The 25,930-nt window shown below is 21.9% G+C and overlaps 11 protein-coding genes across 11 annotated transcripts; 6 read left to right on the forward strand and 5 right to left on the reverse strand.

Moving 5' to 3' along the window:
• Positions 1-2,646: 2,646 nt before the first annotated feature.
• SRAE_1000355800 (Trypsin-like cysteine/serine peptidase domain-containing protein) lies at positions 2,647-3,686 on the reverse strand (the record flags this gene model as incomplete). Its single annotated transcript, XM_024650761.1, has 2 exons — positions 2,647-3,541; positions 3,580-3,686. 2 exons carry the CDS (start codon positions 3,684-3,686, stop codon positions 2,647-2,649), a joined length of 1,002 nt encoding a protein of 333 aa, XP_024504506.1.
• A 380-nt stretch (positions 3,687-4,066) lies between these two features.
• On the reverse strand, positions 4,067-5,038 carry SRAE_1000355900 (Peptidase S1 domain and Peptidase S1A, chymotrypsin-type family and Trypsin-like cysteine/serine peptidase domain-containing protein; the record flags this gene model as incomplete). Its single annotated transcript, XM_024650762.1, has 3 exons — positions 4,067-4,179; positions 4,226-4,756; positions 4,801-5,038. The coding sequence occupies 3 exons, from the start codon at positions 5,036-5,038 to the stop codon at positions 4,067-4,069; spliced, it is 882 nt and encodes a 293-aa protein (XP_024504507.1).
• A 1,749-nt stretch (positions 5,039-6,787) lies between these two features.
• On the reverse strand, positions 6,788-8,521 carry SRAE_1000356000 (Amino acid/polyamine transporter I family-containing protein; the record flags this gene model as incomplete). Its single annotated transcript, XM_024650764.1, has 3 exons — positions 6,788-7,062; positions 7,105-8,292; positions 8,347-8,521. 3 exons carry the CDS (start codon positions 8,519-8,521, stop codon positions 6,788-6,790), a joined length of 1,638 nt encoding a protein of 545 aa, XP_024504508.1.
• A 1,716-nt stretch (positions 8,522-10,237) lies between these two features.
• On the forward strand, positions 10,238-10,941 carry SRAE_1000356100 (H/ACA ribonucleoprotein complex subunit 1; the record flags this gene model as incomplete). The annotated part of the gene is made up of 3 exons (XM_024650765.1): positions 10,238-10,352; positions 10,394-10,545; positions 10,597-10,941. 3 exons carry the CDS (start codon positions 10,238-10,240, stop codon positions 10,939-10,941), a joined length of 612 nt encoding a protein of 203 aa, XP_024504509.1.
• Positions 10,942-11,367: 426 nt separating this feature from the next.
• SRAE_1000356200 (Angiopoietin-related protein 5) lies at positions 11,368-13,104 on the forward strand (the record flags this gene model as incomplete). Its single annotated transcript, XM_024650766.1, has 3 exons — positions 11,368-11,473; positions 11,538-11,780; positions 11,834-13,104. 3 exons carry the CDS (start codon positions 11,368-11,370, stop codon positions 13,102-13,104), a joined length of 1,620 nt encoding a protein of 539 aa, XP_024504510.1.
• A 530-nt stretch (positions 13,105-13,634) lies between these two features.
• SRAE_1000356300 (MFS-type transporter SLC18B1) lies at positions 13,635-15,077 on the forward strand (the record flags this gene model as incomplete). Its single annotated transcript, XM_024650767.1, has 4 exons — positions 13,635-13,794; positions 13,846-13,877; positions 13,923-14,921; positions 14,985-15,077. 4 exons carry the CDS (start codon positions 13,635-13,637, stop codon positions 15,075-15,077), a joined length of 1,284 nt encoding a protein of 427 aa, XP_024504511.1.
• Positions 15,078-15,673: 596 nt separating this feature from the next.
• SRAE_1000356400 (Cyclin-K) lies at positions 15,674-16,466 on the forward strand (the record flags this gene model as incomplete). The annotated part of the gene is made up of 2 exons (XM_024650768.1): positions 15,674-15,816; positions 15,857-16,466. The coding sequence occupies 2 exons, from the start codon at positions 15,674-15,676 to the stop codon at positions 16,464-16,466; spliced, it is 753 nt and encodes a 250-aa protein (XP_024504512.1).
• A 1,952-nt stretch (positions 16,467-18,418) lies between these two features.
• On the forward strand, positions 18,419-21,996 carry SRAE_1000356500 (Structural maintenance of chromosomes protein; the record flags this gene model as incomplete). The annotated part of the gene is made up of 2 exons (XM_024650769.1): positions 18,419-18,736; positions 18,784-21,996. The coding sequence occupies 2 exons, from the start codon at positions 18,419-18,421 to the stop codon at positions 21,994-21,996; spliced, it is 3,531 nt and encodes a 1,176-aa protein (XP_024504513.1).
• A 996-nt stretch (positions 21,997-22,992) lies between these two features.
• Positions 22,993-23,477, reverse strand: SRAE_1000356600 (Hypothetical protein; the record flags this gene model as incomplete). The annotated part of the gene is made up of 2 exons (XM_024650770.1): positions 22,993-23,112; positions 23,160-23,477. The coding sequence occupies 2 exons, from the start codon at positions 23,475-23,477 to the stop codon at positions 22,993-22,995; spliced, it is 438 nt and encodes a 145-aa protein (XP_024504514.1).
• A 238-nt stretch (positions 23,478-23,715) lies between these two features.
• On the forward strand, positions 23,716-25,045 carry SRAE_1000356700 (General transcription factor 3C polypeptide 5; the record flags this gene model as incomplete). The annotated part of the gene is made up of 2 exons (XM_024650771.1): positions 23,716-23,844; positions 23,888-25,045. The coding sequence occupies 2 exons, from the start codon at positions 23,716-23,718 to the stop codon at positions 25,043-25,045; spliced, it is 1,287 nt and encodes a 428-aa protein (XP_024504515.1).
• Positions 25,046-25,140: 95 nt separating this feature from the next.
• SRAE_1000356800 (Transformer-2 sex-determining protein) lies at positions 25,141-25,882 on the reverse strand (the record flags this gene model as incomplete). The annotated part of the gene is made up of 2 exons (XM_024650772.1): positions 25,141-25,747; positions 25,785-25,882. 2 exons carry the CDS (start codon positions 25,880-25,882, stop codon positions 25,141-25,143), a joined length of 705 nt encoding a protein of 234 aa, XP_024504516.1.
• Between the last annotated feature and the right edge of the window lie 48 nt (positions 25,883-25,930).

Genomic DNA, 25,930 nt, shown 5'->3' on the forward strand with positions numbered 1-25,930 from the left:
ACGTTGAAAAGTTTTTTAAATATTCAACCGTTCTTGAGATATGAACCTTGGTACTTTTTCGCGCGTAATTTATTGTCACCGTTTTTTTATATCTCTAAAGTGGTTAAAGATATAAAAAAATTTTAAAGGCAGACCCCATATGAAAATTGATTTGAAGACGTTTGCAGAAATCTAATTGCATTTATCTTGATTTTGAAGCGAGATATGAACAAAGGCGGAAATTTTTCTAAAATATTCATTGTTCCCGACTTTTCAGTATCTCAGCAAATAATTATCCTATGAAGATGGGACTAGTTTCATTTGACTTCTATTCGAAAGTAAGCCTAGAATATAAATTTTCATAGCTATAACATCTTTATTTTCAGAGATATAAAAATTAGCTGAAAATTTTCTAGATTTCCGACTTTACCTCTAAAAATGTGTCAAAAAAAACAACTTTTTTTGGAATTTGAATATACAACTATAGTCATTTGATAGCCTTTGAAACAGAATGAATTTTGAATATAATCAACAATATACTAAAATTGAAACTTTAGGAGTTATAAGGATTCAAAGTTTGGAGGCGAAGTTGTGGAATATTTTTTTGTAAATCATGATTTTTATGATAATATTGTAAATTTTAAAAATAAAAACTTTATTATAGATCATTTTTTTACGAGAAATTCATTTAGCCTACTTACATCTTTATAGGACTTCTAGAAATAAAGTTATGATAAGAAATATGTTTAAAAAAATGTTTTAAGAATTTAGTGATAACTCAGGTTTATGAAGCCACAGAAGCATGAAACCAGATGCGCTAAGCTTTTTTCATAATTTAAGGTTACCCTACGCTGAAAACTTTTTTTTATTTCCATTGTTTCTTGAGATATGAAGCTTGGTACTTTTTCGCGCGTAATCCATTGTCACCATTTTTTTATATCTCGAAAGTGCTTTAAGATATAAAAAAATTTTGAAGGTAGACCCCATTTGAATATTCATTTTAAGACGATTGCAGAAATCTGATTGCATTTATTTTCATTTTGAAGCGAGATATGACCAAGGGCGGAAATTTTTCTTAAATATTCATTATACTCTACTTTTCATTATTTCAACAAATACTTATCCTATAAAGATAAGATTAGTTTCATTCGATTTCTTATCAAAAGTTGGTCTAAATAAATAATTTTCATAGCTATAACTTTTTTTATATTTAGAGATATAAAATTTGGTTGAAAATTGTCTATATATCTAATTTTACCTCTAAAATTGTGATAAAAAAAAACTTTTTTTGGAATTTGAATATGCTACTGTAGTCATTTATAATAGCCATTGAAATAGAATAGATTTTTAAAATAATTAACATTGGCTTAATTTTAGAGCCATATATGTCTTAGAAATTTTTTTTGAAAATTCGAATATAAAAAATATGTATTATTTTTAGAAAAAATATGATTATGATTTCATGTAAATTTTTTAACTAATATATTAAATAAATAAATAAAGTAAATAATTTAATAATTTTTTTTAATAAACTATTTATTGAAAAATTTACTACCAATTTTCTTAATTTTATTTTTATTTATTTATATGATAATTTTGGGTATTTATGTAAAAAAGTTTTTTTTTTTTACTTTTTATCACCTTTCAAATGCTCCATTCACTATATTTTTAATAAAAAATTTTAAAACTTTTTAAAAACTTTGTTTATTTTATTTTTTATTAATTCAGCACGTCAGTGGCTATAAAAGAGATTCTTTGTTTATTTTTCTTATCACCTAATAAGTTAAATTTTAATATTATATTTTAGTTCTTTCAAAATAGTTTACTTATAATTCATATATTATCAACTATTTGTACACATAAATATTTTTTTAAATCATGTAAATAATACAGAGAAATGTTTGTTATACAATTTATTTTATATTGTTCTTCATAAAAAAATAATTTATAAAAAAATAATCGTTATATTCTATATATCTACAAAATATGGTAAAAAAAATTATTATTAACAAATTTATATAATGTAAAAAAAGTAACTAAAATTTTTTTAATTATAATTATATGAAAATATATGTGTTGTATATATATATATAGATATCATTAAGAAAATTATTAAAATTTTAAAACTCTTATTTTTATATCCGAGGTTGCAATAATTTTTATTACAACAATATTTAATAGAAGTATATTTGTTATTAACAGCTTTTTTCGTACCATTTTTCTAAAAAAAAATATTATTTTTAAAAAATAAACTTACTTTACATTGCTTTTTATAATCACAATAATAAAACGTTTCCCAATAATGTGATTTACTGGTCAAAATTCTATAACCATGAAAGTAACCATCTAGTTTAATACAATATTTTATCTTTTCTCCACAATTCATATTTTGTTTATTACTTGAAAATGATGTTGTTGAACCATATTTACATTTTATTGAATATATTTCTGGAATAACAATTAATATCCCAATATATATAATTAAATATTGTTGCATTTTACTTTTTCAAAGTAAACCCTTTTTTTTATATTTATTACTATGACTTATAATAATCTATATTTTATATTTATTAAAAAAATACTAAATTCAAAATTTTATATTTTTTAATTATAATTAATTGTTAAGAAAAAGATTTAATTTTAATAAATTTTAAATATAAGAAAATCTTAATTTAATATGATATTTTTAAATAATTTATCCTCTCTTGAAATTTTTTTAATTACTACAATATTTTGTTCAGGATATTCATTTAATGGATCAAAACTAGATACTGATACTATCATTCCAAAAAGTTCTGTTATAAAATTATTTTTATTATCATTTTCAGTATATGTTCTATAACATCCTGAACCAATATCATCTTCTGATATATCTTCCTGTGATACCATAAGACATAAATTATCATCTGTTGTAGAATTATATCCTATTGAATAGGTACATTCAATGTTACTTAAAAAATTATAAAAAGTTATTTTTTTTCTTTTTTTTGGTTTGTAACGTTTCCATAAAATTTTTCCTTCTCTAAAATATTTATCTCCAGCTCCATAAATAAAATAATGCTCATTACTTTTATTTAATAAAAATTTATTTTCAAATAATAAATTATTATTCTTAGGTTTTGGTAAACAAACATATTGAATACCTGATGGAACATAATCACGTAATTCAAGTAGTACAAATATTTTAAAGTTTTCATATTCAAAATGATTTTTTTTATATGGAAGAATAATATTTTTTATTTGTCTTCGAAATTGAAAAATATCATTATCAATGTACCCACGTTGATATATATGAGAATCCTCATTTTTTTTTACCATATTAAAATTGATAAATATATTTCCATTAGGATGATACTTAAATTTTTTCGAAGTTTTAAAATTATCTAATAAATCAATATTTCCAACACATAACATTGTTGTTAAAACATGTTTGTTACTAACAAGAACACCAGGACATAAATATGATTCATCCATAAAACTTTTAGTCCAAATTTCTACATTAAATTCACCTTTTTCAAATTGATTTTCTAATGACTTATTTATAAATTTGGAATAAAAATTACTATAAAACCAATCAAATTGTTTAGTATTAAAACTTACTTAAAACTATCTTTACTACATTCATTTTTTTTAAAATCATTTTGATCATTTCTTAAATTTGTAGAACTCAATTTTAAAAGATTTTTACATTCTAAAAAATTGACCATTAATTGTTCAAAAAAATCATTATTATTGTTAAATGTAAAATCTCTTCCACAAAGTTTTTCATCTTAAATTGTTTTATAACTTTGTAAATATTATACTTACTATAAATCGTTGATGAAATATTTATAAATTCTTTAAACTTATCTAAATTTTCTTCATTTCTTTTTTTACTTAAATATGTATTATCAATTTTTCTGTACCATCTAAATGGATAAGATTTTATATATTGAAAAGATATAATTATAAAAAATATTACAATAAAAATTTTTTTCATTTGGATTATTTTTGTAAATTATTTTATTACATTTATATAATAATTGTAATATATCATTTAATATGCAAAACATTTTTATTTAAATTTTTACAGAAAAAAAAGACATTTTTAATTAATATTAGAATCAATACAAGTTACATTTCCGTTTGTTGTTGTATTTATAAAATCACAAAATGCAGTTATTCTGGAATATATTCCTGGATGCCTATATTCAGCACATCCTAAAAAATAATTAAAATATATTATTTGACAAAAAAAATATTTTACCTGATCCAAATGAAGTTATACCATATTGAAACCATCTTCCAGATTTTGATTGTACAACTAATGGACCACCTGAATCTCCTTGACATGTATCTTTACCTTTTCTTCCTGCACATATCATAATGTCATTTTTTAATTCATGAGGATATTCATTATCACATGTTTTTGCATTAACAAATGGTATATTAACTTGTTTTAATTTTTTATCAATACTTCCTCCTTCTGAAGTTGTTCCCCATCCTGTTACCCAAGCTGAATTTGGTTCAACAACAACATTTTCATCTTTTGTAGGTAAACAAACTGGTTGAATATGATCACTAAAAGTAATTTCATCGATCAATTCTATTAAAGCAATATCCCATGAAGGATCAGGATCTGGATTATACTGTGGATGTAAATGAATTTTTTTAATCCTATGTATCGTTTCACCTGTTTCATTTTTTTTAGATTCATCATAGACACCTGCTTTAATTCTAAATATTGAAGCATGATCTACATCACCATATACACAATGTCCAGCAGTAATAACCCATCCTTTAAATATATTTATATGTATTATATTATTAAATAATACTTACCAGGAGCAATAATAGAACCACCACAATCAAATGTACACCATTGAAACCATCCTGCAATACACCAAACAATTTGCCATGGCCATGAATATGGTTTAGCTTCATTTCCACCTACAATATCATATGAAATATCTTTTTTAGTAAGATTTGGTTGAATAGGTGTCTGACCACATGAATAATTTCCATAAATAAGTGAAGAAAATCCTAATAATAGAATAAATATATTTAAAAAATTTAACATTTTTCTTTTTTATTAGTTATTAATAATTTTAATTATGTTTATATACATAATTATCTAAATATAAAATTTTCAATGAGATACCAAACATTATAAAATTTATTATTTCTGATAAGAATATTAAACAATTTAATATTGATAGTAAAACATTACTAATTATCTACTAATTTTTTAGTTATAAAGTATATAATTCAACATTCATGCTTAATATTTTTTATCTCATTTGATAAGAGTATTTTAAAATATATCCAAAAAATATAATCATTACATATCTTTTAATTTTAATATTTAATTTTTTTTTTATACTATAACAATTAAAGATAAAAGAAATATTAATTTAGATTTAAAACAAAAGTGTTGTAATATATTTTTGTGTGATAAAATATAATAATTGTAATTATAATTTAACAATATAATAACATAAAATAATAAAATTTTGTATGTATATAATTTTAATATAAAATTTTAATATTATATGTGTTAATTTCAATATTTCAAAACTTTTAATGATTTCAACTAAAAGTTTGTTCATTTTGAAAATATTTTTTATGATGTTTCTAAATATGTGTAATAAAAAAAATTGTTTTTATAATTTGAAAATAAAATTATATTCATTTGATAGCTTTTAAAAAATAATAAATTTTAAATATAATCAATGCTATATCAAAAGTAAAACTTGAGAAGTTGTGGTAAGTTAAAGTTTGAGACAAAATTGTAGAATATTTTTTGAAAAAATCCAACTTTATGAATGCAATTTAAAATGTTAAAATTACTAACAGTTTAGAACATAAAAAAATTTTGGAAGCAGAACATTAATAATGACTAATTATTTTGTTGATTCTAGAAACATGCTTGTTTTTATTTATAGTTTTTAACGAATTATAACAAAATGTAAAAATGTTTTCATTGTTACTGCGTTTTTGTATCTTATCTTAAACTCTTCATATTTTCATGAACCTAGTTTCATTCGATTCTTCTTAAAAAGTTAGTCCAGAATAAGATGTTTCTATAAAAATGACTTTATTATTTTGACTGATTTATAATTGGTCTAAATATATTCAATTTGACTTCAAGCATAAGTACTAAAAAATAACTTTTTTTAGAAGTTCAAAGTAATAAATTATAAATATAATTAAGATTATATCAAAAAAAAATTTGAAAAGTTGTGGTGAGTTAAAGTTTAAGAGAAAATATATTTAAAGAGTAAATCTAGACTTTATCTGATATCATTGAAAATTTTTTCAACCTCTCCGTGAATCAGCTGCGGTTGACAATTATTCATGAGATATTAATAAATATCAGGTGCACTTGAAGATTTTAAAAATTATATTTCTTCAATGTGAAAATATATATATATGAAGCATAATTTTAATATAATTGATTTTCTTTTTGCTCATAAATCATGTATAATCTTTAAAAAAAAATTAAGAATAAAATTATTTCATATACATAATTTTGGTACTTTTTAGTTTTATTAGGTTCAATTTTTCTTATAAAAACTTTTTATAAAATGCTTTATAAGTGATAAAAATTTTTTTTCATAATTATGTTAAAAAAAATGGTAATATCAAAATTTAATATTATCAATATTATTATTTATAATAAAAAATATTTTGAATGATAAGAATATATGTTTAAAAATTTTTTTATTAACAATTATTAGTGTGTTAAACAAAATTTTTTAAAATTAAATTTTAACTACTATAATAAAATTTGACCCGTTCTTCAATTATTCATTTAATCAAATTTTTTCTACCATATTTTTCTACTAAAAGAATGTGTTCTAACTGCTATATTTTTTTCATCAGAATGTAAATCTGGAACAGTGGCATCAACTGGTGTTGATTGACTTAGATCTGTTATATTTGTTATTGAGGAAAGTGAAGTATCCTCTAACAGTAATTTGTTTTGTGAATCTCCATTTAACAATATTTTAGATGAACTTGTTTTTAATCTTACAACAGGCATAATTGTTTTGACATCTGGAAGGCAATCAAATATAATACAAGCAACAAGTGTTGTATAATCTATAATAAATATTTTATTTAAAAATATTAAAATCAACTTACTATTTATTTTATAAAAAAATAATGGTAAATTATCTGAATGTATTAAAAGATAATAAAAGACAAAACCTATACCACATAAAGTTAATCCAAGTACTGTTACATGAAATTCTTGAAAAATAGGTATAATTACTAAGATAACCGTAATTATTAAAAATGTATAATGAACCCATAATGGCATACGAACAGCATCTGCATGAACAGGAATCATTTTATATCTAATTACTAATAATGCAACTAATGTAAAAATTCTTTGTGCCCAAAATCCAAACATACAATATGCTATTAATGAATCTAAATCTCCAATGAAACTAATACCCATTGCAAGAATTGTTTGAGCAAAAACAGCAACTCTTGGAGATTCTGTAGCTTTATTAATACACGAAAAACATGCTGGTAAATGACCTTGTTTAGCAGCAGCATACATATATCTTGATCCAGAAAAAAGATTAGAATTTAATGAACCTAATAATAAAATTCCAATTAAAAATGGAATAAATTCAGAAAATGATCCTAAAGTTTTTGCTGAAAATAAAGCAGCAACAGCATTAGATGATTTCATTGTTTCTGCATCTAATGCTACAAAATAAGCAATATTTATAAATATATAAATAGTTGCAACAACAATTATTCCAGATAATAATGCTAATGGTACATTTTTTTTAGGATTTTTTATTTCACCAGCACCATAATTAAGAATATCCCAACCTGAGTAAGCCCATAAACCACCATAAAATGCCATAACAAGACTACCAGTATCATATTTTGATTCATTCCACATATCATCTAAATTTTCAGTCCATCCATGAAAAAAATAAAAATAAAAACCAGTTATAATTACTAAAGCACATGAAATTAATTTAGCAAATGTGGCTATAACTTGAAATTTAGCTGCAAATTTAGATAATGAAAAAAAATTCATCCACATAACTAATAAAAGAAGAGAGAAAGCAAATAATTTTTGTAATAATGGTAAATAATTCTTATCAATATCATAAACTTGTTTAAGACCTTCTATTAAATATTGTCCAAATGTTTCAGATATAATAGCTATTGTTGCTGGATATGTCATTAAAACAGAAACCCACATAAAGGCAAATGCTATTGGGTACCATTTAACATAACAAATATATGCAAAATCACATCCTGCTTCTCTAATACTAGTACCTAATTCAATATAACATAATGATCCTTTAAATATACATAAATATATATTAAAAAAAATTTTTTAATATTAAAACAAACCTAATATTGCTATTATAGCACAACCAATCCATATTATTAATGAAACTCCAACAGAACCTGAGCACCTTAAAATTGAACTTGGTGTTATAAAAATTCCTGAACCAATAATATTTCCAATAACATATGAACTGGCTCCAAAAAAACCCATTTTATGATTATTGTCACCATTATCCATATTATAAAAAAAATAATAATAAAAAAAAGTTTACTTCTTTACTTTTTCTAAAATAAATTTATGAATATGAAAGTCAATAGTTAAAAATATAAATTAAGTTTATGATGAAGATTTAATAACAAACCTACAGGTTAATATAATATATATATAAAGAATATTTGGATAGAGTATCAAAAATGAAACGTGATAAATTGAAATATAAATATCAATTTTAAGTAATAAAAATTTTTTTAACTTATTATACTTCATTAAATTTTTATAAAATCTACATGTATATTGTTAAAAGTTTAAATGATCTATGTGAAATAACAAAAATTACTAAGTTGATTATAAGTATTAAATTTTTTTTTAATTTTTAATTTTGTTAAATTAACAGAACATAAGAAGAGATAAGGAGATTAAGTTTCTTGGATTGTTAAAATAAAATAAAATATATACTTGTCTTGATGCTTAATATAAATAATAAATTAAAGTAAAAATTTATTAGGAGTAGGAAAAAAAAAATTTGTCATTTTATTAATAGTATAATAGAAGATAAAATATTTTTTTTTTACTAACATTAGTATAAAATGAATAAGAAAAATTTTGAAAGTACATCTTTTTGATGTTTTTATTTTGAATGATATAATTAAAACAAAGAAAATGATAAAAATTTTATAATAATATATTTTATAAATCAACTTTAAAAATTTTAAGTAATAAAAGAATGTTACAAAGTTGTAAGTCTAAACACAATCATAAAGTAATATTTTATTTTAGTTTACACATAAAAATAAAAGTATATTAGAATAACTAAATTTTTATCATTGGCCTAGTTGAGAAAACAGACAATAGAGTAAATTTAAAATAATATATTTATCATAAATCGAAGAAAAAAAAAAGATGTTTTAAATAGTGATAATGGTTTTCTGTATTGTGAGAAATTTTATATATATTCTTATAATATTTAAAAAAAAAATTTTTTTTTTATAAAATAATAATATTTTAACTTTAATAGTTATATTAAAGATGGTAGAAAGAAGATAGAGGATATATATAGTTTTGCTAATAGATTTTTAAAGTGGTTGAAAAGAATATAGTATATATAAAAATTGTGTATAAAATAAATATTATTAAATATCTTCTCAATATTTTTTTTTTATTTTATCAATGTAGATAATATACTTTTTTTATTTAATTTATCTTCTTACTTATACAATTATTTTATATATATATATATATATAGTTTATTTTTCTTATAATAATATTTAAATTAAAATATTTTTAATTAATAAATGTTTTATTATAAATATACAATTTTTTTGGTCTTTTTTTTTTTATTAAAAAATAAATAAAAATTATATAGAAAATTTCAATTAACAATGATGATAAATTTGCAGTAAATTGAAAATGATTGAGATATAAAATTGATAAAGCTCAATATTTTTTCTTAAATTGTTATTTATTTTTAATATTAAGAAACTGAAATTTTATGATACTACATTTATTATTTATAATGTTATAAGATATTCTTAAAGAGTAACTTTTGTATTAAGAAAAAAAAAAGTCTCTCTTATAGCGCTTGTTTATTAAACAGTAATTGGAGAAAAGATATCAATAGTTTTTAAAAGTATTTTTATATAAAAGACCCTAAGTAATCTTTAACAAAATACAAATAATTGTAATTATTTTTTATATATATTTTTGAAATATAAAATATTTTTTTGAACAAGTATAATGTCTGGAAGAGGAGGTTTTTCACGTGGTAAAGGAAACTTCAGAGGAGGCCGTGGTGGCGGTGGTGGCCGTGGAGGTAGAAACTTTGATCAAGGTCCACCATCTAATGTTGAAGGTATTATTTTTTTATTTTTTTTTATATAATATATTTTTTAGTTGTTGGTTCTGTAACACATTCTGTAGATGAAAATACAATTTGTGTATCAAATACCTCAGGAAAAATACCATATTTTAATGCTGTTATTTATAATGAAAATATTCAGCAACTTGGTAAAGTTGATGAAATTTATGGTGGACCAAAAGATAATGTATGTAATATTTTAATAAAATTAATTTTTTTATAATAAATTTTTTTTAAGGGATTTTCTGTAATTTTATCTGAAGGTGTAAAAGCAAAAAAATTTAAACAAGGAGACTTAGTACACATTGATCCATATAAATTACTTCCAATTGAAAAATTTTTACCAGGAAGTCAAAATAAATCATCAGGTGGACGTGGTGGTCGAGGTGGTGGTAATAATTTTTCACGTGGTCGTGGCGGTAATCGAGGAGGTAATGATCGTGGGGGATTCAGAGGAAATAATCGTAGTGGAGGTCGTGGTGGTGGTCGTGGTGGTAGTAATAATGACCAAGGATTTAAAAGAAGAGGAAATTTTGGAAATAATGGAAATAGTGGGGGATATAAAAAATTCAGAAGCAGTTGAAAAAAATTATAAATCTTTTTTTGTTGTTTAATTTTTTTGTTTAAATTTTTGTCATAAACATTGTTGTTTTGTTTTATAAAATGTATTTTGTAAATTTATATTTATTATAATTTTTTTATTTATAACATAATAAGGTATATAATATATTATAATATTATTTTTATTATTATACAATATATAAATATATATATATATACAATTTAAATTTTATTTAAAATCTTTTATTATCTTTTGGAACAATTATAAATTAATAATAATTCTAAATGTACCCTTATTACATTGGAAGTAATATTGTGAATAATTATTATTGAGTCAGAAAATATTTAGTTATATATAATCATGATACCATCAATTATTATTTGGAAAAAATAAATTATCTTTTGCAATGAAAATTGAATTATTATGGATTTTATATTACTTTAAAGAATGAACATAGCCTGGAGGTTTAGAATAAAAATATTTTTAATATCTTTTATATTGATAATCATTTCAAGGTTAAGTAAAGAAATTAATTTAATTCCAACTTTTGAAGGTAAGTTGCTTTTTAAAAATATATAGATAATATAAAAAAAAATTTTGTTTTTTTTTTTTATTAGCTTATAATGATAATATGAAAAGATGTACATTTGGAATGTTTGATTGTAATCCAGAATTGGATATACCTATATGTATACCTTTTTCTAATGTTCGAGATTGTATAAAAGATTGCCCTAATGGAGAAGATGAACTTTGTGGAAAAAAACAAACATCTTGTGATACTTCAATTAATTGGGATATTTATGAATGTGGTAAATGTATAGAAGAAGATAAAGATGAAGTTTATTGTATTGATAGTATATGTATGTTTAATTTTTTTTAAATATAATATAATATGATATGTTATTGTAACTAGATAAAAGATTATGTAATGAATCTTCTACTATTCATTGTATGACAACAAATAATTGTATTCCATATCAATGGTTAATGGATGGATATGATGATTGTGGTGATGGTAGTGATGAAGATGATAGATTAAAAGAAATAATCTTAAAAATGGATTTAAATGCTACTGTTGGTAGTCATATTTTTAAAAAAAAACCAAATCCAAAAAAATTAAAAGAAAAAGAAATAGAAAAAATAGATATTTATAAAGGTTTTTATCAAGATGGTATTTTTTCTTGTAATGAAAATTTATATAAATGTGTTAATGTAACAGAATGTATTGATATATTTAGAGTTCTTGATGGTAATGAAGATTGTTCTGATGGATCAGATGAAAATTATTGTAAAAATTTTTTACCTGGTTGTAAAGAAAATTGTGCTTTTCGATCAGATCATGTAAAATTTGTTTGTCAATGTCAAAAACCATTATTACGTATGTCTAATGGTGTTTGTGGAGCAAATGGTTCAATACCTCCAATTGACTGCGCTGATTATAGAGTTTTTTATCAAAATACATTACCAGGTATATATAAAATGTCAGCAAGAAACTGGATGGCCAGTAATCAACATGAAAATAATTTTGATGTACTATGTAATTTTGCATTTATGGGTGGTGGATGGACAGTTATTATGCAAAGAAATATTAATATTAATAATAGTAAAATAGAAAATTTTTTAAATTTTAATAGAACATGGAATCAATTTGCTTTAGGATTTGGTGAAATAAATAATGATAATGATGAATTTTGGTTAGGTAATGATAAAATATATTTATTAACAAATAGACCAGGTTGTCAACAAGAACTTGGTATATTATTAGAAACAACAACAACAAAAGAAAAAATATTTTTAAAATATGAAAGTTTTCAAATTAAAGATGAATTTAATTGTTATGAATTAAAACTAGGACCATTAATATATACAAGTAATATATTTGCATATGATATTTTAGCACCATCAAATGGTGGAAAATTTTCAACATATGACAAAAGAATAAATAAATTTTGTCCACCAAATTCTATGAATCCATGGTGGTCACATTCAACTTCATGTTCATTAGATTATTTAACAGGATCACCAAAATCAAATATGATATATAAAGGTTTATCATGGGGACCATATAGAATAAAAAAAATTAAAATGATGATAAGATCTAAACATTATCCTTTACATTCACCAACAGCAGTACCATTACAATTTAATTCAATATATGAAGATAATTTTTATTCAAAAGTTTAGTTATCTCTATTTAAAATAGATTTTTATGTTATATATAAAATAAATAATAGTTTATAATCAATTAAATTTAACATATTTTAATAATATATCATTTTTATAGAATATTTAAGAAACTTGTTTTTTTAAATAACATGTTTTTTCCATAGATAACATAACGATAATTTTATAATATTATCAGTTATATATAAATACTTTTAAAAAAATTCAAAGAAAATAGGATAAATTATTGATAAAGTTAAGCAACATTTTTTACATTTTTAATTGTCCTTTTTGAAGGTCAATATTCCCGATAATAAAGACAATAGTAAAACAAGTTATTTATAAATAATATATTTCCTCCATAAATTATTATCTTTTACAATATATATTTTTTTTAACTAATTAATAATATAATTGAAATAATTTTATACATTTTTATTCTTCTATAATTTATAAAAGTTTTTTAAGTTTATTAAAAAGCATTGAAAATATAATTTTTATTTGACTATTTAAAGAAATGTTTTAATTAAAATTATATCATTTTTGATAAAATGTCTTTACCTGTTAATAATAAAAAAATTATTAAAGGATATAATGATTTAAGTAAAAAAGAATGGTTAATGTTTAATGTTCTTATTATAAGTAATATTCTTGGACCTATTGCTTTCTCTTGTATTGCTCCATTTTTTAATGATGTAGCATTATCTAAAGGTATGTCACTTTCTGAAAGTGGGATTATTTTTGGTATATTTCATTTAACAGGAGCAATATTATCACCAATTATAGGAAAACTTGTAAGTTATTTATTATTATTATTATTATTATTATTATAAATAAAGATTGGTAAATTAGGTGTACATTACATGTATACATATGGATGTTTGGTTACAGGTTTTTCAACACTTTTATTTTCTATTACAATATACCTTCCAACTAAAAATACATTTTTTATTGGTACTTTAATTATAAGACTTTTTCAATCATTAGGAAGAGCAATGTTTTATACAACAACATTTTCAATTGTTTCAATTCAATTTCCTGATATTACATCATCAATGTTAGGTTATATTGAAACAGTTAGTGGTTTAGGATATAATTTAGGTCCAGTTATAGGTGGTATTATATATGATATGTATGGATATGAAATGTTATTTATTATTCTTGGTCCAATTATTATTTTAAATGGTATTTGTGCATATTATTATATTGAAAATAAACCAATTGATGAAAAAAAAATTAAATTAGAAAATTTTCAAAAAAAATTTCAATACAAAAAATTATTTAAAATGACAGATATTTATTTTTTAATGATTATTACAATGATATGTGGATTTTTTTTTTGTTATAATGAACCAACATTACCTATTGCATTGAAACCATTTAATATGTCACATACACAAATAGGTACATTTTTTTTAATACAGGGTATGGTATTTTCAATTTTTGCACCTATATGGGGTTTACTATTAGATCATTTACCAATAACTAATATGTTATTATTTATTGGTAATATTCTTTTAACAATTTCTTTATTTTTATTTGGACCTGCATCTTTTATACCATTTGAAAGAACACCATTAACAATTGGAATAGCAAGTGTTATTCAAGTATCAGCTCTTGCTGCATGTTATGTTCCTTGTTTTAAACAATCAATGTATATAATAACAGAAGAATATGGTTATCCAAATAATATGAATACAAATGGTATTTTGTCAGGAATTTTTACCTGTGTTTTTTCATTAGGTGGTTTTATTGGACCAACTATTGGTGGAATTCTTGTTCAATATTATCAATATACAATAGCTTCAACAATTATTGGTTATGCTCATTGTGTATTTGTAAGTTGTTTTTTTTAATCTAATTTTTAAATTGTCAAAATATTGAATATTTTATTATTATAGGTTGTAATTTTTATAGTATTTTATATAATTCCAAGATTTTTTTCAACAAAAAAAAATTTAACAGAAAATACAGCAACAACATCATTTGCTTAAAAAAATAATTTATTAAAATATGTATATAATAATTATTAATATTTAATTTTTTTTTAATTTAATGAAATTTTATGAATAACATAAAATTTTATATTATTAATTTATTTTTGTAACTTTTTTATATCTTTATATAATATCTAGAAATATTGTATTTATTACTTAACCCCAAAGTATGTTGTATTTTAAAAAATTTTTTATTATTTAGTAAAAACTAATTGATAACAATTTTATTGTAAAAAAAAATTTTGTTAAATTTCTTTTAACTTCTATTTTAAATTATTTTGTCCATTTTTAAGCGAAAAAAAAAAACATATTTTTTAATTTATTAATTTGAAAAAATTATTTTTTTATTTATGCAAATAATGTCATTTAAATATTATTTATTTAAAAAAAATTATATTCTCATTTTTAATTAATATTTTATGAACAATGTTATATTATTAACATTAAAATCGTGTTAAGAAAAAAGTTTTTTAAAGATTGGAAATATGTCACTGCATTACCTCCAAATACTGTGTATTACTCTAACAATTATATGAATTATATATTGATATAATTTTATTCATTTTTGTGTATTTATATGTATGATATTTATTATGGCTACAAATAATTGGATATTTAATGAAGAAGATATGAATAATACACCTTCACAAAAGAAAGGATGGAGTAGTGCAGCTGAAAAAAAAAAAAGAGTTGATGCAATTGATGTTATAAGAAAAGTTGGTATTCAACTAAATATGTAAGTAATATTATCTTATTTAAAAAAAATTTTTTTATAGATCATTACATGGTACATTATATACAGCATCTGTTTATTTACAAAGATTTTATATGTTTCATTCATTTGATGAATATAATTATATGGTTACAGCATTAGGTTGCTTATTTTTGGCAGGAAAAGTCGAAGAAACCCCAAAAAAAATAAAAGATATTATATCAGCAGCTAGAGAAATATATTCAAATGCTTTACCATATAATGGTGTATCAATAGAATCAGTAATAGAATTTGAAAGAATATTATTGAGAACAATGAAGTTTGATTTAACAGTTGAAGCTCCTTATGACCCATTATTAGAATATTGTAAATTGTTAAAGATACCAAAAAAACAGCAAAATAGTGTAGCTCAGACGGGTTGGGGATTTTTAAATGATTGTACTTATACACATCTTCCATTATTATGGGAAGCTGAGATTATTGCTATTGGTGCAATTCATTTGTCATTGCAAATGAACAACATTGAAAATGTTGATTATGAAGGTAGGACTAATGACGAACCATGGTGGTCCAAAGTCGTAGGCAATTTTACATTACGATCATTAGAAGGGATTTGTCATAAATTTTTAGATCATTATTCTGAACAAAGTGATAAAAATAAAGTGGATGTATGAAAAATCATAATTTTTTTTTTAAGCAAATAAATATGTATATATAATTCAAAATAAATGGTAGAATAAATTTAATTTTACACAATAAAAAAATGTTATATACAATACAAATAAATGTTAAAGTTTAAATAATCATCCCGATCAATGTTTGATTTAGTGGGTTTCATTTATTTTTCCATGAAAGTATCCATGCGCCATCTATCCTATGCATCTGTAATATTATTTTTTCTTTTAATTTTGATTCATCTATTCTTAATGAAATTGTAGGTTTTCCAATAATAACGTCTAACAACATCATGGAATCTGCTAAAAGCTAACATGTGTAGTAGTTCAGAGATAATGAAACAACTGAGAAGATTTTCAATAGACTTTTTATTGATATTTTGGTTTTTCAAGTAATGATAAATTACAGAAAGATTTTGTGTCAAAGAAAATTTTAATTGATTAAAGAACTTTTTTTTTCTAACAAAAATTCGAAACTTACAAAATTTTTGAAAGCAGCGAAATTTCTGCCTTGATATAGAAATGATGGATTCACATTCTTTTTGAAGATGGAAAATTTCATTATCAGAAAAAATTTTTCATCAAGTTTAAAAGTTTGAAATAATTTAATGACTTCAAAAATTGATGGGATATCACATGCTTTTTTTATTTTTATGTAATTTTGTTTATAATATTATAATTTAAAGAAAAAATTATTAATGTTTTATAGATAATTTATATTTTTAAATATTAAAAAAATATGAAGTAAATTTCACCGGATTTTACTATTAAAAATAAAATTTATTTGAAGTGTTTCAAAAATTAAAAAAAAAAATAATATTTTTTTATCATATTGTTTGTCCAAAGTATTTTATCAATTTTAAATGTTTCAAAAATTTTTTTTTGTCTGTTTTAGTTTATTTTTTTTATTTAAATGTTCTTACTTAAAATAAAAAAAGTATTAAAAAAGTTATTCCTTGTTAAAAATTTTATTAATCTAAATATAGAACAAATTATCTTTATAAGTGTCTACTAAATCAAATTTCTTTTAACATCTTAATAGAATTTATAATTATGATAATAAACATATGATTAAATTTCACATAACACAAAGCATTGATTGTTTTTTTATCTTTTTATTTTGTTTTGTAAGATTGTTATTATAAATAATTTCTTCAAAATAACTTACATTATAATTTAATAAATAAAAAAAATCTTTAGAAATAACTCTATTTACTCCAGTTAATATCAAAAAACTATTTTTAAAAATTAATTATAAAAATAAAAAAAAATTAAGAGAAAATATACAATCACGTTAAGAACAACGCTTGCCTTAAAAATGTATCTCGTCTTCATTTTATTAAGAAATCTGAGTTATTTCAAATACATATACTTTAAAAAACATAAAGTTGATTAAAAAATTGTTACACATTCTAGTAAAATAACTTTCTTTTAAAAACAATATTTTAAGTACTCAACATAGTTTGTTGTAATGATAATGCTAATAGAAGTAGGTACATTTTTTTCATAAATTTTTTCTTGTAAAATATAATAGAGATTATTAAAAAAATTGGTATTTTCTCTATTAACTCTATTAAAAACTTTCCCTTTGAAACACTAATTCAATACGGACAGTTTTATGACTTTTTCCAATGATTGAAGAAGATCATTTGATAATCTTTTATTTTGTACACATTAAACAAAAATAACAATAAAACTATAATTGAAAAATAAATTTTTGACTAGAGAAATTTAATAAAACATTAATTAAAATTAAACTTTTAAAATATTGTATATACATAAATTTTGGAATAATATTAGTTACGTTGTCTTGAAATGAAAATAATACAAGATTTTTGCCGCGCAGTGTATATCATTATTTTCTTTTCTTTTGTACATTGTAGTATAATTGTTGTTTTTCTTTATTTAATTGTAAACTTTATTTTTTTAATTACTTTTATTTTTCTAGAAAAATGTATCTTCAAAGTATTGAAATAGATGGTTTTAAATCATATGCAAGGCCAGCAGTTTTGGATAATTTTGATAGAGAATTTAATGCTATAACAGGATTGAATGGATCTGGTAAATCTAACATATTGGATGCTATCTGTTTTGTTCTTGGAATCTCAAATTTAACACATGTAAGATGCCAGAAAATGGATGATTTGGTTTTTAAACAGGGACAAGCTGGTGTAACAAGAGCAACAGTTACACTTACATTTAATAATTCAAATAAAATAACAAGTCCTATTGGATATGAAAAAGAAGATGTTATTCGTGTTTCTAGATCAGTAAGTTATTAATATAGTTTTTTTTTTTTTATAATATTTAATTTTAGGTTGTTGTTAATGGTAGACCAAGTATATCAATTAATGGACATACATGTACAATGGTCAAAGTTCAAGATATGTTTCGTAGTGTTGGTCTAAATATTAATAATCCACATTTTCTTATAATGCAAGGAAGAATTGCTAAAGTATTAAATATGAAACCTAAAGAATTACTTGGTATGGTTGAAGAAGCAGCTGGTACAACTTTATATGAATTAAAAAAAGAAAATGCTAATAAACAGCTTTCAGAAAAATTGATTAAAATTCAAGCGATTGAAGAGGCATTTGAAAAAGATTTAAATCCACAAGTTGAAAAATTAAAAAAAGATCGTGAAAAATATTATAACCATCAGAAATTAGAGAAAAAAGCCAAATTGACTTTTGAGAGACTTCTTGCATTTAAATATTGTAAAGATCAAAACCAAGTTGAAGATATTTCTAAAGAAGTAGATAATAGAAATAATGAGATAATGGAATGTGATAATGTAGTATTACATATGGAAAAACAATTGGAAAACACCAATAAAGAGGTCATTGAATTGAGAAAGCATTTTAATTCAGGACCAAGTGAGGAACAAAATCAATTAAAAGTAGAGTTTAGAAAAGTTAGTAATGAATTGAGTGAGATGATAGATAAAAGAGATAGATTACAAGAGAGTGAAAGTCATATTTTAAAGGAAATAAAAAATGTGGAAGCTCAAAATAAGAAGGATTCTAGTGATTTAGAAAATTTGAAAAAAAAATTGGATGATGCACGTTCTAAGGTTGGATCAGATGCAGATCGAAGATTACAATTAGAGGAAATCATTAAGATTAATAGAGAAAAAATTTCTAATTTAGCTTGTGGTGTTGTAGACAACGGAGAAGGTGAAAAAGTTTCATTAAAAGCTCTTGTTGGTGATCTTTTATCTAAATTATCTCTTGCCAAAACAGAAAATGATAAACTAATTTTAGAGAAAAAAAGTCTTGAAGATTCTGTTGGTGATTTAGAAAATAAAATTAAAAAAATGGGAGATGATAATAAACGTTTGGATAATGATTATGAGAAGACTGAACAATTATGTCAGAAACTTAAAAATGAATTAGAAAAAATTCCTTTTGACAGGGAACGTTTTTCTCAGTTGAGTGATAAAAAGGATGAATTAGATGTTAAATATGATAAAGCTAAAATGATATATCAAAATACTGAATCAAGAATTGGTTATGATATCCATCCTAATGATCCAAAAAATTTAATTGATAAAAGTAAAATTTATGGACCTGTGGGATATCTTATTGATGTAGATAATGAGAAATTTTTAAGTGCTCTTGAGGTTGCGGGTGGTGGTAATTTTAGGAATATTATTGTGGAAGATTCAGACACAGCTTCTAGTATTCTTAAGGCTGGTCTTCCTAGGAGAGTTTCTTTGTTACCTCTTAAAAATTTAAAGACAAAAGTTGTTAGTTTAAAAGTACTTGAAACAGCTAAATCAATTGGTGGTTCTTCAAATATATGGTTAGCATTAGATTTAATTTCATATGATCCAAAGTATAGAATTGCAATGGAACATCTTTTTGGAAATGTTTTAGTTTGTTCAGATGCTGATGTTGCAAAACGTGTTTGTTTTAACAAGGAAGTTAATGTTCGTTGTGTTACTCTTGATGGTGACGATTATAATCCATCAGGTATTCTTACTGGTGGTTCTTCACGTCAAGCTTCAGGATCTATTTTAAAAGCAACATTGTCTGTTAAAAGTTGTAAAGAAGAATTAAACAAAATTGCTAATGATATTAAAAATGTTTATACTGAATATAATAATCTTAGTAAATATAAAAATAAATATGAGGAATTGGAAGATCAATTAAGATTTCAAACATTTGAATTACAAAAAATTAAACAAGCTATTGAAAGTTCTAAATTATTTTCTACTAAAAGTCAACTCGAAAAAAATATTAGAAGACTTAATGAAATTGAAGAATTGCTTTGTGAAGGTGAAAAAAAAATTGAAAGTATTGAGAAACGTTATAAAGAGGCTGAAGAAAATGAGAGGGATGCAAATGGTTTTAAGGAACGTGAAAAAAATTCTGCCATGAAAGCTATTGATGATGCTCAAAAAGAACTTGAAGTTTCAAAGCAAAAATTTATTAAGGCTGAAAATATTGTTGGTAATTTAAAACATGAAATTGAAACATATGAAGTAAGTATTAAGAATGAGACAGAAAGGATAATTGAAATGACAGAAATGGCTAAAAAATTTAATGATGAATTAAAAGAATTAGAAGAACCAATAATAAATTTAACAAATATAAAAAATGAAAAAGAAAATTTACTTAATGAATATATAAATAATGAAAGAGAAAAGGAACGAGTATTAAATGATAAGATGGCTGAAATAGATGAAACAGTAAACAATATTGAGAAATTAAAACTTGAACGAAAACAAAAAGAATTAAAATTAGAGGGATTGAAAGAGAATTTAAATAAAATTAAACAGTCTATTTGTGAGATTGAAGAAAATCATCCGTTTATTTTAAATTCCAAAGAACATTTTGGTGTTGTGGGAACTAATTTTGATTTTACTGGAGTTACATATGATATTTTATACAATGAAAATGAAAAAGCTACAAAAGAATTTGAAGAATCTTCAAAAAATGTAAATAAGAAATGTTTACAGGCATTGGCATCTTTTGAAGAACAATATGATAAATTGGAGGAACGACGTGCTAGAACAAAAGAAGATAGTGAAAAACTTATAGAAGCAATAGAATTTTTAGAAAAAAAGAAAAATGAAGCATTACATAAAGCATGTAAAAAAGTTAATATTGATTTCAACAATATTTTTTCTGAACTTTTACCAGGTACAGAAGTTAAATTAATTGGTGTTGATGGGGATGTATTGAATGGATTAGAAGTTAAAATTGCATTTAATGGAAAGTGGAAAAAATCATTAAGTGAATTATCAGGTGGACAGCGATCTTTAATTGCTTTGTCATTAATTTTAGCCATGTTGAAATTCAGTCCTGCTCCATTGTATATTTTGGATGAAGTTGATGCTGCATTGGATTTATCACATACACAAAATATTGGTCAAATGATTAAGCGTGAATTTAAAGAAAGTCAATTTATTATTGTTTCGTTGAAAGATGGCATGTTTTCAAATGCTAACATTCTTTATAGAACTAAATTTGTTGATGGAAGTTCAACTGTTATAAGAATGGAACCAGGATCTTCTACTAATTGAGTGTGATTGAATCAAAAAACATGATAAAAGAGCATTTAGTACTTATTATTTTTGTTCTCCTACTTTTTTATACAATCGAATTAAATTGATAATTTTTTTTATATTTAAAATAATAAATTGTAAATTGAAAATGATATAAAGTAGTTTCAAAAAAAGAAGAATTTTTTTTAAAAAATGTAACAATGATAAAAAAATAGTTAAAATAATATTTATATTTAATAAACAAAACTTTTCAATAAATATATCATTTTTTTTGTTAAAAATTGTTGTTTTTCAAAAAATAAAAATGTTATATTTATACCAAATTACCAATTGTAGGAAGCAATAATTTATAGTAAGAGAGGAAGAATTTATATTGACAAAGAAAACAGTTAAAATTATTTGTAATTTAATAAGTTTTTTAAATAATATTGTTTTAAACTTTTATATTTTCAATAGTTAATACTACGTGTTAATGTTTAAAATAAATTCTTACAATTTCTTTGTTAAATTTTAATTTTATATTAAAAATGATATTTAGATTTTTTTTTGTTTGAATTTACATATTTTGATATAAATATGTTTTGTGATAAATGATATAAAAACAAACTATTGCTATTATTACTTTTTTATTAACTTCTTAAGTTTTTTAAAGCAAAAAGATATAATGTAAGATTAGATAATAAAAAAACATTTAATAATTTTTAAAAACATTTTTGTAAGAACTATTTTATGATAAAGAAATTTTTTTTTAATTAAAAATTTTAAAACTGTTCTTTTATATAAAAAAAAATATTGTTTTGAAAGTTATTTTTGTAATATTTTATTTTATATGAAAAAATTGTTAAACAAAAATAATAAAAATACACGCATGTTAAATTTATTTTAAAAAAAATTAATATAAATACAAAGAATATAAAAATATACAAAAAAATTTGCATAAAATAATAATATTTTTTAGATTCGACAATGATAATAATTATCATAATATTAAAGAAACCGAACCAGATTCAAAAATTAATGATTTTGCTTAGGCTTTCCTTTAGGCTTTTTAGCACCTAATCGAATAGCAAGATCAATATTAGCTTTCAATCTTTCTGCTGGATCTTTAGTCATTCCAATACGATATCTATCAATCTTTAAAAAAAAAAATAAAAATTTTATTAAAAAAATAAAAAACATACCTCAAAATGAACTCTTTTAACTTGTTCTTTAATATTTTTAATTTCTTTAACACCAGAATCCAATTTTCTTTTTAAAATTTTTGGAGCTGCTTTTATATTAGGTGGTATCTCATTATTTTCTTTCTTTTTTAATCTTATAACAATAGGAGCATCAAAATCAAAATTAGGTATTTCTGGTAATGTTTTTTGTATCTCTTCAGGCAGTGGTTTTTTTTTAGGTAGAATATTTGTTTTTTTGCCACTTTTATCCAATATATTTTTGAATGTAGGATTTTCTGATGTTTCTGGTATAAACCAATCTTCTATATTATTAGACATTATTATTAAAAATATTATTTTTTTTAATATTTTATAAAAGAAGTAATAATAAATTGATATAATAAATAAATTAAATTTTTATTTAAATATTTTAAAATTTATTTTAAACGGAAATTTTTTGTAAACAAGTTGGAATAAAGTTTATTTAGTAATTGGAAGAAAGTACATTTAAAATATGTAAATGGTTGTTTTTAATTTTTTTATTGTTATTATTGGATTATTCTAATTATTTAAAATAATGAATATATCTTCAAATTCAATAACTAATGTTGGTTTAAAGAAATATTTACTTATAGAAGTACCAGGAATAGTTAAAAATATTGATAATGCTATTAAAATGTTTGGAGGTATAGAAAAGTTAAAAAATGTAAGTTAATTTAAAAAATAAAATAAAATTTTTTTTTTAATAGTGTTATTTTAATGAACAATCTTTAAATTTTCTTCCAGAACCAGATAATCCATTAGAAAAAGGTACTATTGGAGAAAGGAAAGATTTACAAAGTATAGAAAATTTATATTTAATAATAAAATTAAAAAGACATAAAATAAGTAATGAATATAAATTAGAAATTTTGGGTGAAGCATCAGTAAGCTATACTTTTAAGATGATGACTGATTTTATGGTAGCACCAATAGAAAATGTAAAAAATAGTAAGGATATTCCTAAAGATATTGTAAATAGATTATTTCCTGAAACATTACGTGATAGTTATAATTGGATGGAAAATATTAATAATTCAGGAGAAATATTTTTACCACCATTTACATTTAGTCGTTATGGATTACCATCACAAAGAATGTTGTGTAGAGAATTAGAAGAAAATGAATATTTTAAATTTGTTAGTAAAAAAGGACATGGAACAAATTTAAGGGCAGAAAGGAAAGCATTATCAATATGTGTTCAAGGTAATGATCAATTTCCTTTAGCTCCAACAGATATTGCTATTGAAGAAGCAAATATGCGTTGTAAAAATCCAGAAATTCTTGCAAAATTTAAAGAATTATTTGAGGAAAGACCAGTATGGACTCGTGGTGCAATAATGATAAAAACAGGTTTTGATGATAGAACTTTAAAATTTATTTTACCAAAATTTGCTTTTTATATTATAAATGGTCCTTTTAGTAGATTATGGTGTAAATTTGGTTATGATCCACGTAAAGATAAAGGATCATTTAAATATCAAACATTTATGCTTACATTAAGAAGATTTGTAAAAATTCCTCAAAAAATGCAAACAAAATCAAATGTTTTAGAAAGATTTTCAAGAGCAGATACATCTAATTTAGAAGAAGAAAGTCCAGAACATTTTTATAAAGAAGGTATTTTACCTAAATCAAGACAAATATGGTATTCATTTTGTGATATTTTATTACCATCAGTACAAGAAAGTTTAAATAATATAAAATTACATCCTTTTGTTAAATATGATAGACAATTTGGATGGATACCATCATCATTTGTAATATTTACACGTAAAGAGGTACGAAAAGATATTGCAAAAATTGTTTCAACAATGGAAGCAGAGGATATAGAAGTTATGGATGATGATGATTGGAATTCAGATTAATATAAAAAAATGATGGATTATTATTATTATATTTGTACAAAACACAAAAATATTAAAAAAAAAATTATTGAATGAGATATAAAGAAACAAAAAAATTATGATGAGTGTGATGAATTTGTAGATCTAGAATAATATCTTTTTCTTCTAGTTAATTTTTTTTCAATTGAAAGACTACGATTTCTATCAGAATATCTTCTTTTATAATCATCATTATGATATTTATTAGTAGTATCATCTCTTCTTCTTTTATATCTTTTTTTTTCATCATCAGAATTTCTTCTTTTATATTTATATTTTGATTCATCTTTTGGAATGGCATAATCAACTCTAACACATTTTCCATCAATATCTTTACCATTCATTTCTTCTAATGCCTTTGTAGCATGAGATAATCTTTCAAATTTTATAAAACAAAATCCTTTTGATTCATTTGAATAATGATCACGTATAATACGAATATCTTCTATTGGACCATATTTGTTAAAATATTTATCAATAATACTTGAATTTGTATTACGACGCATCCCAAAAACACCAATACATTTTGATGGTTTTAAATTTTTTTGTTCATAAATATTAATTTTATTAGATATTTCTTTTTGACAATTTGATTTTGTAACACTTTCTGATCGTTCTCTTTTTCTATAATCTTTTTTTATTGGTGTTATAGATCTATAACGATTGTCTCTTCTATTGGAATTACTAAAAATAAAATAGATAAATAAATTTTTAAATTTACTTTTTAATTGGAGAATTATCAAAAACAGAATCTGTTGTATCTAACTCTCCAGATGAGCTACTACTAATTGTATCAACACTTGAACTTTTTTGACTCATAATAATAAATTAATGGTAGTAAAAAAAAAATGAAATTAAAAATTTTAT

This window comes from Strongyloides ratti, assembly GCF_001040885.1.
Source record: "Strongyloides ratti genome assembly S_ratti_ED321, chromosome : 1".
Taxonomy (NCBI): domain Eukaryota; kingdom Metazoa; phylum Nematoda; class Chromadorea; order Rhabditida; family Strongyloididae; genus Strongyloides; species Strongyloides ratti.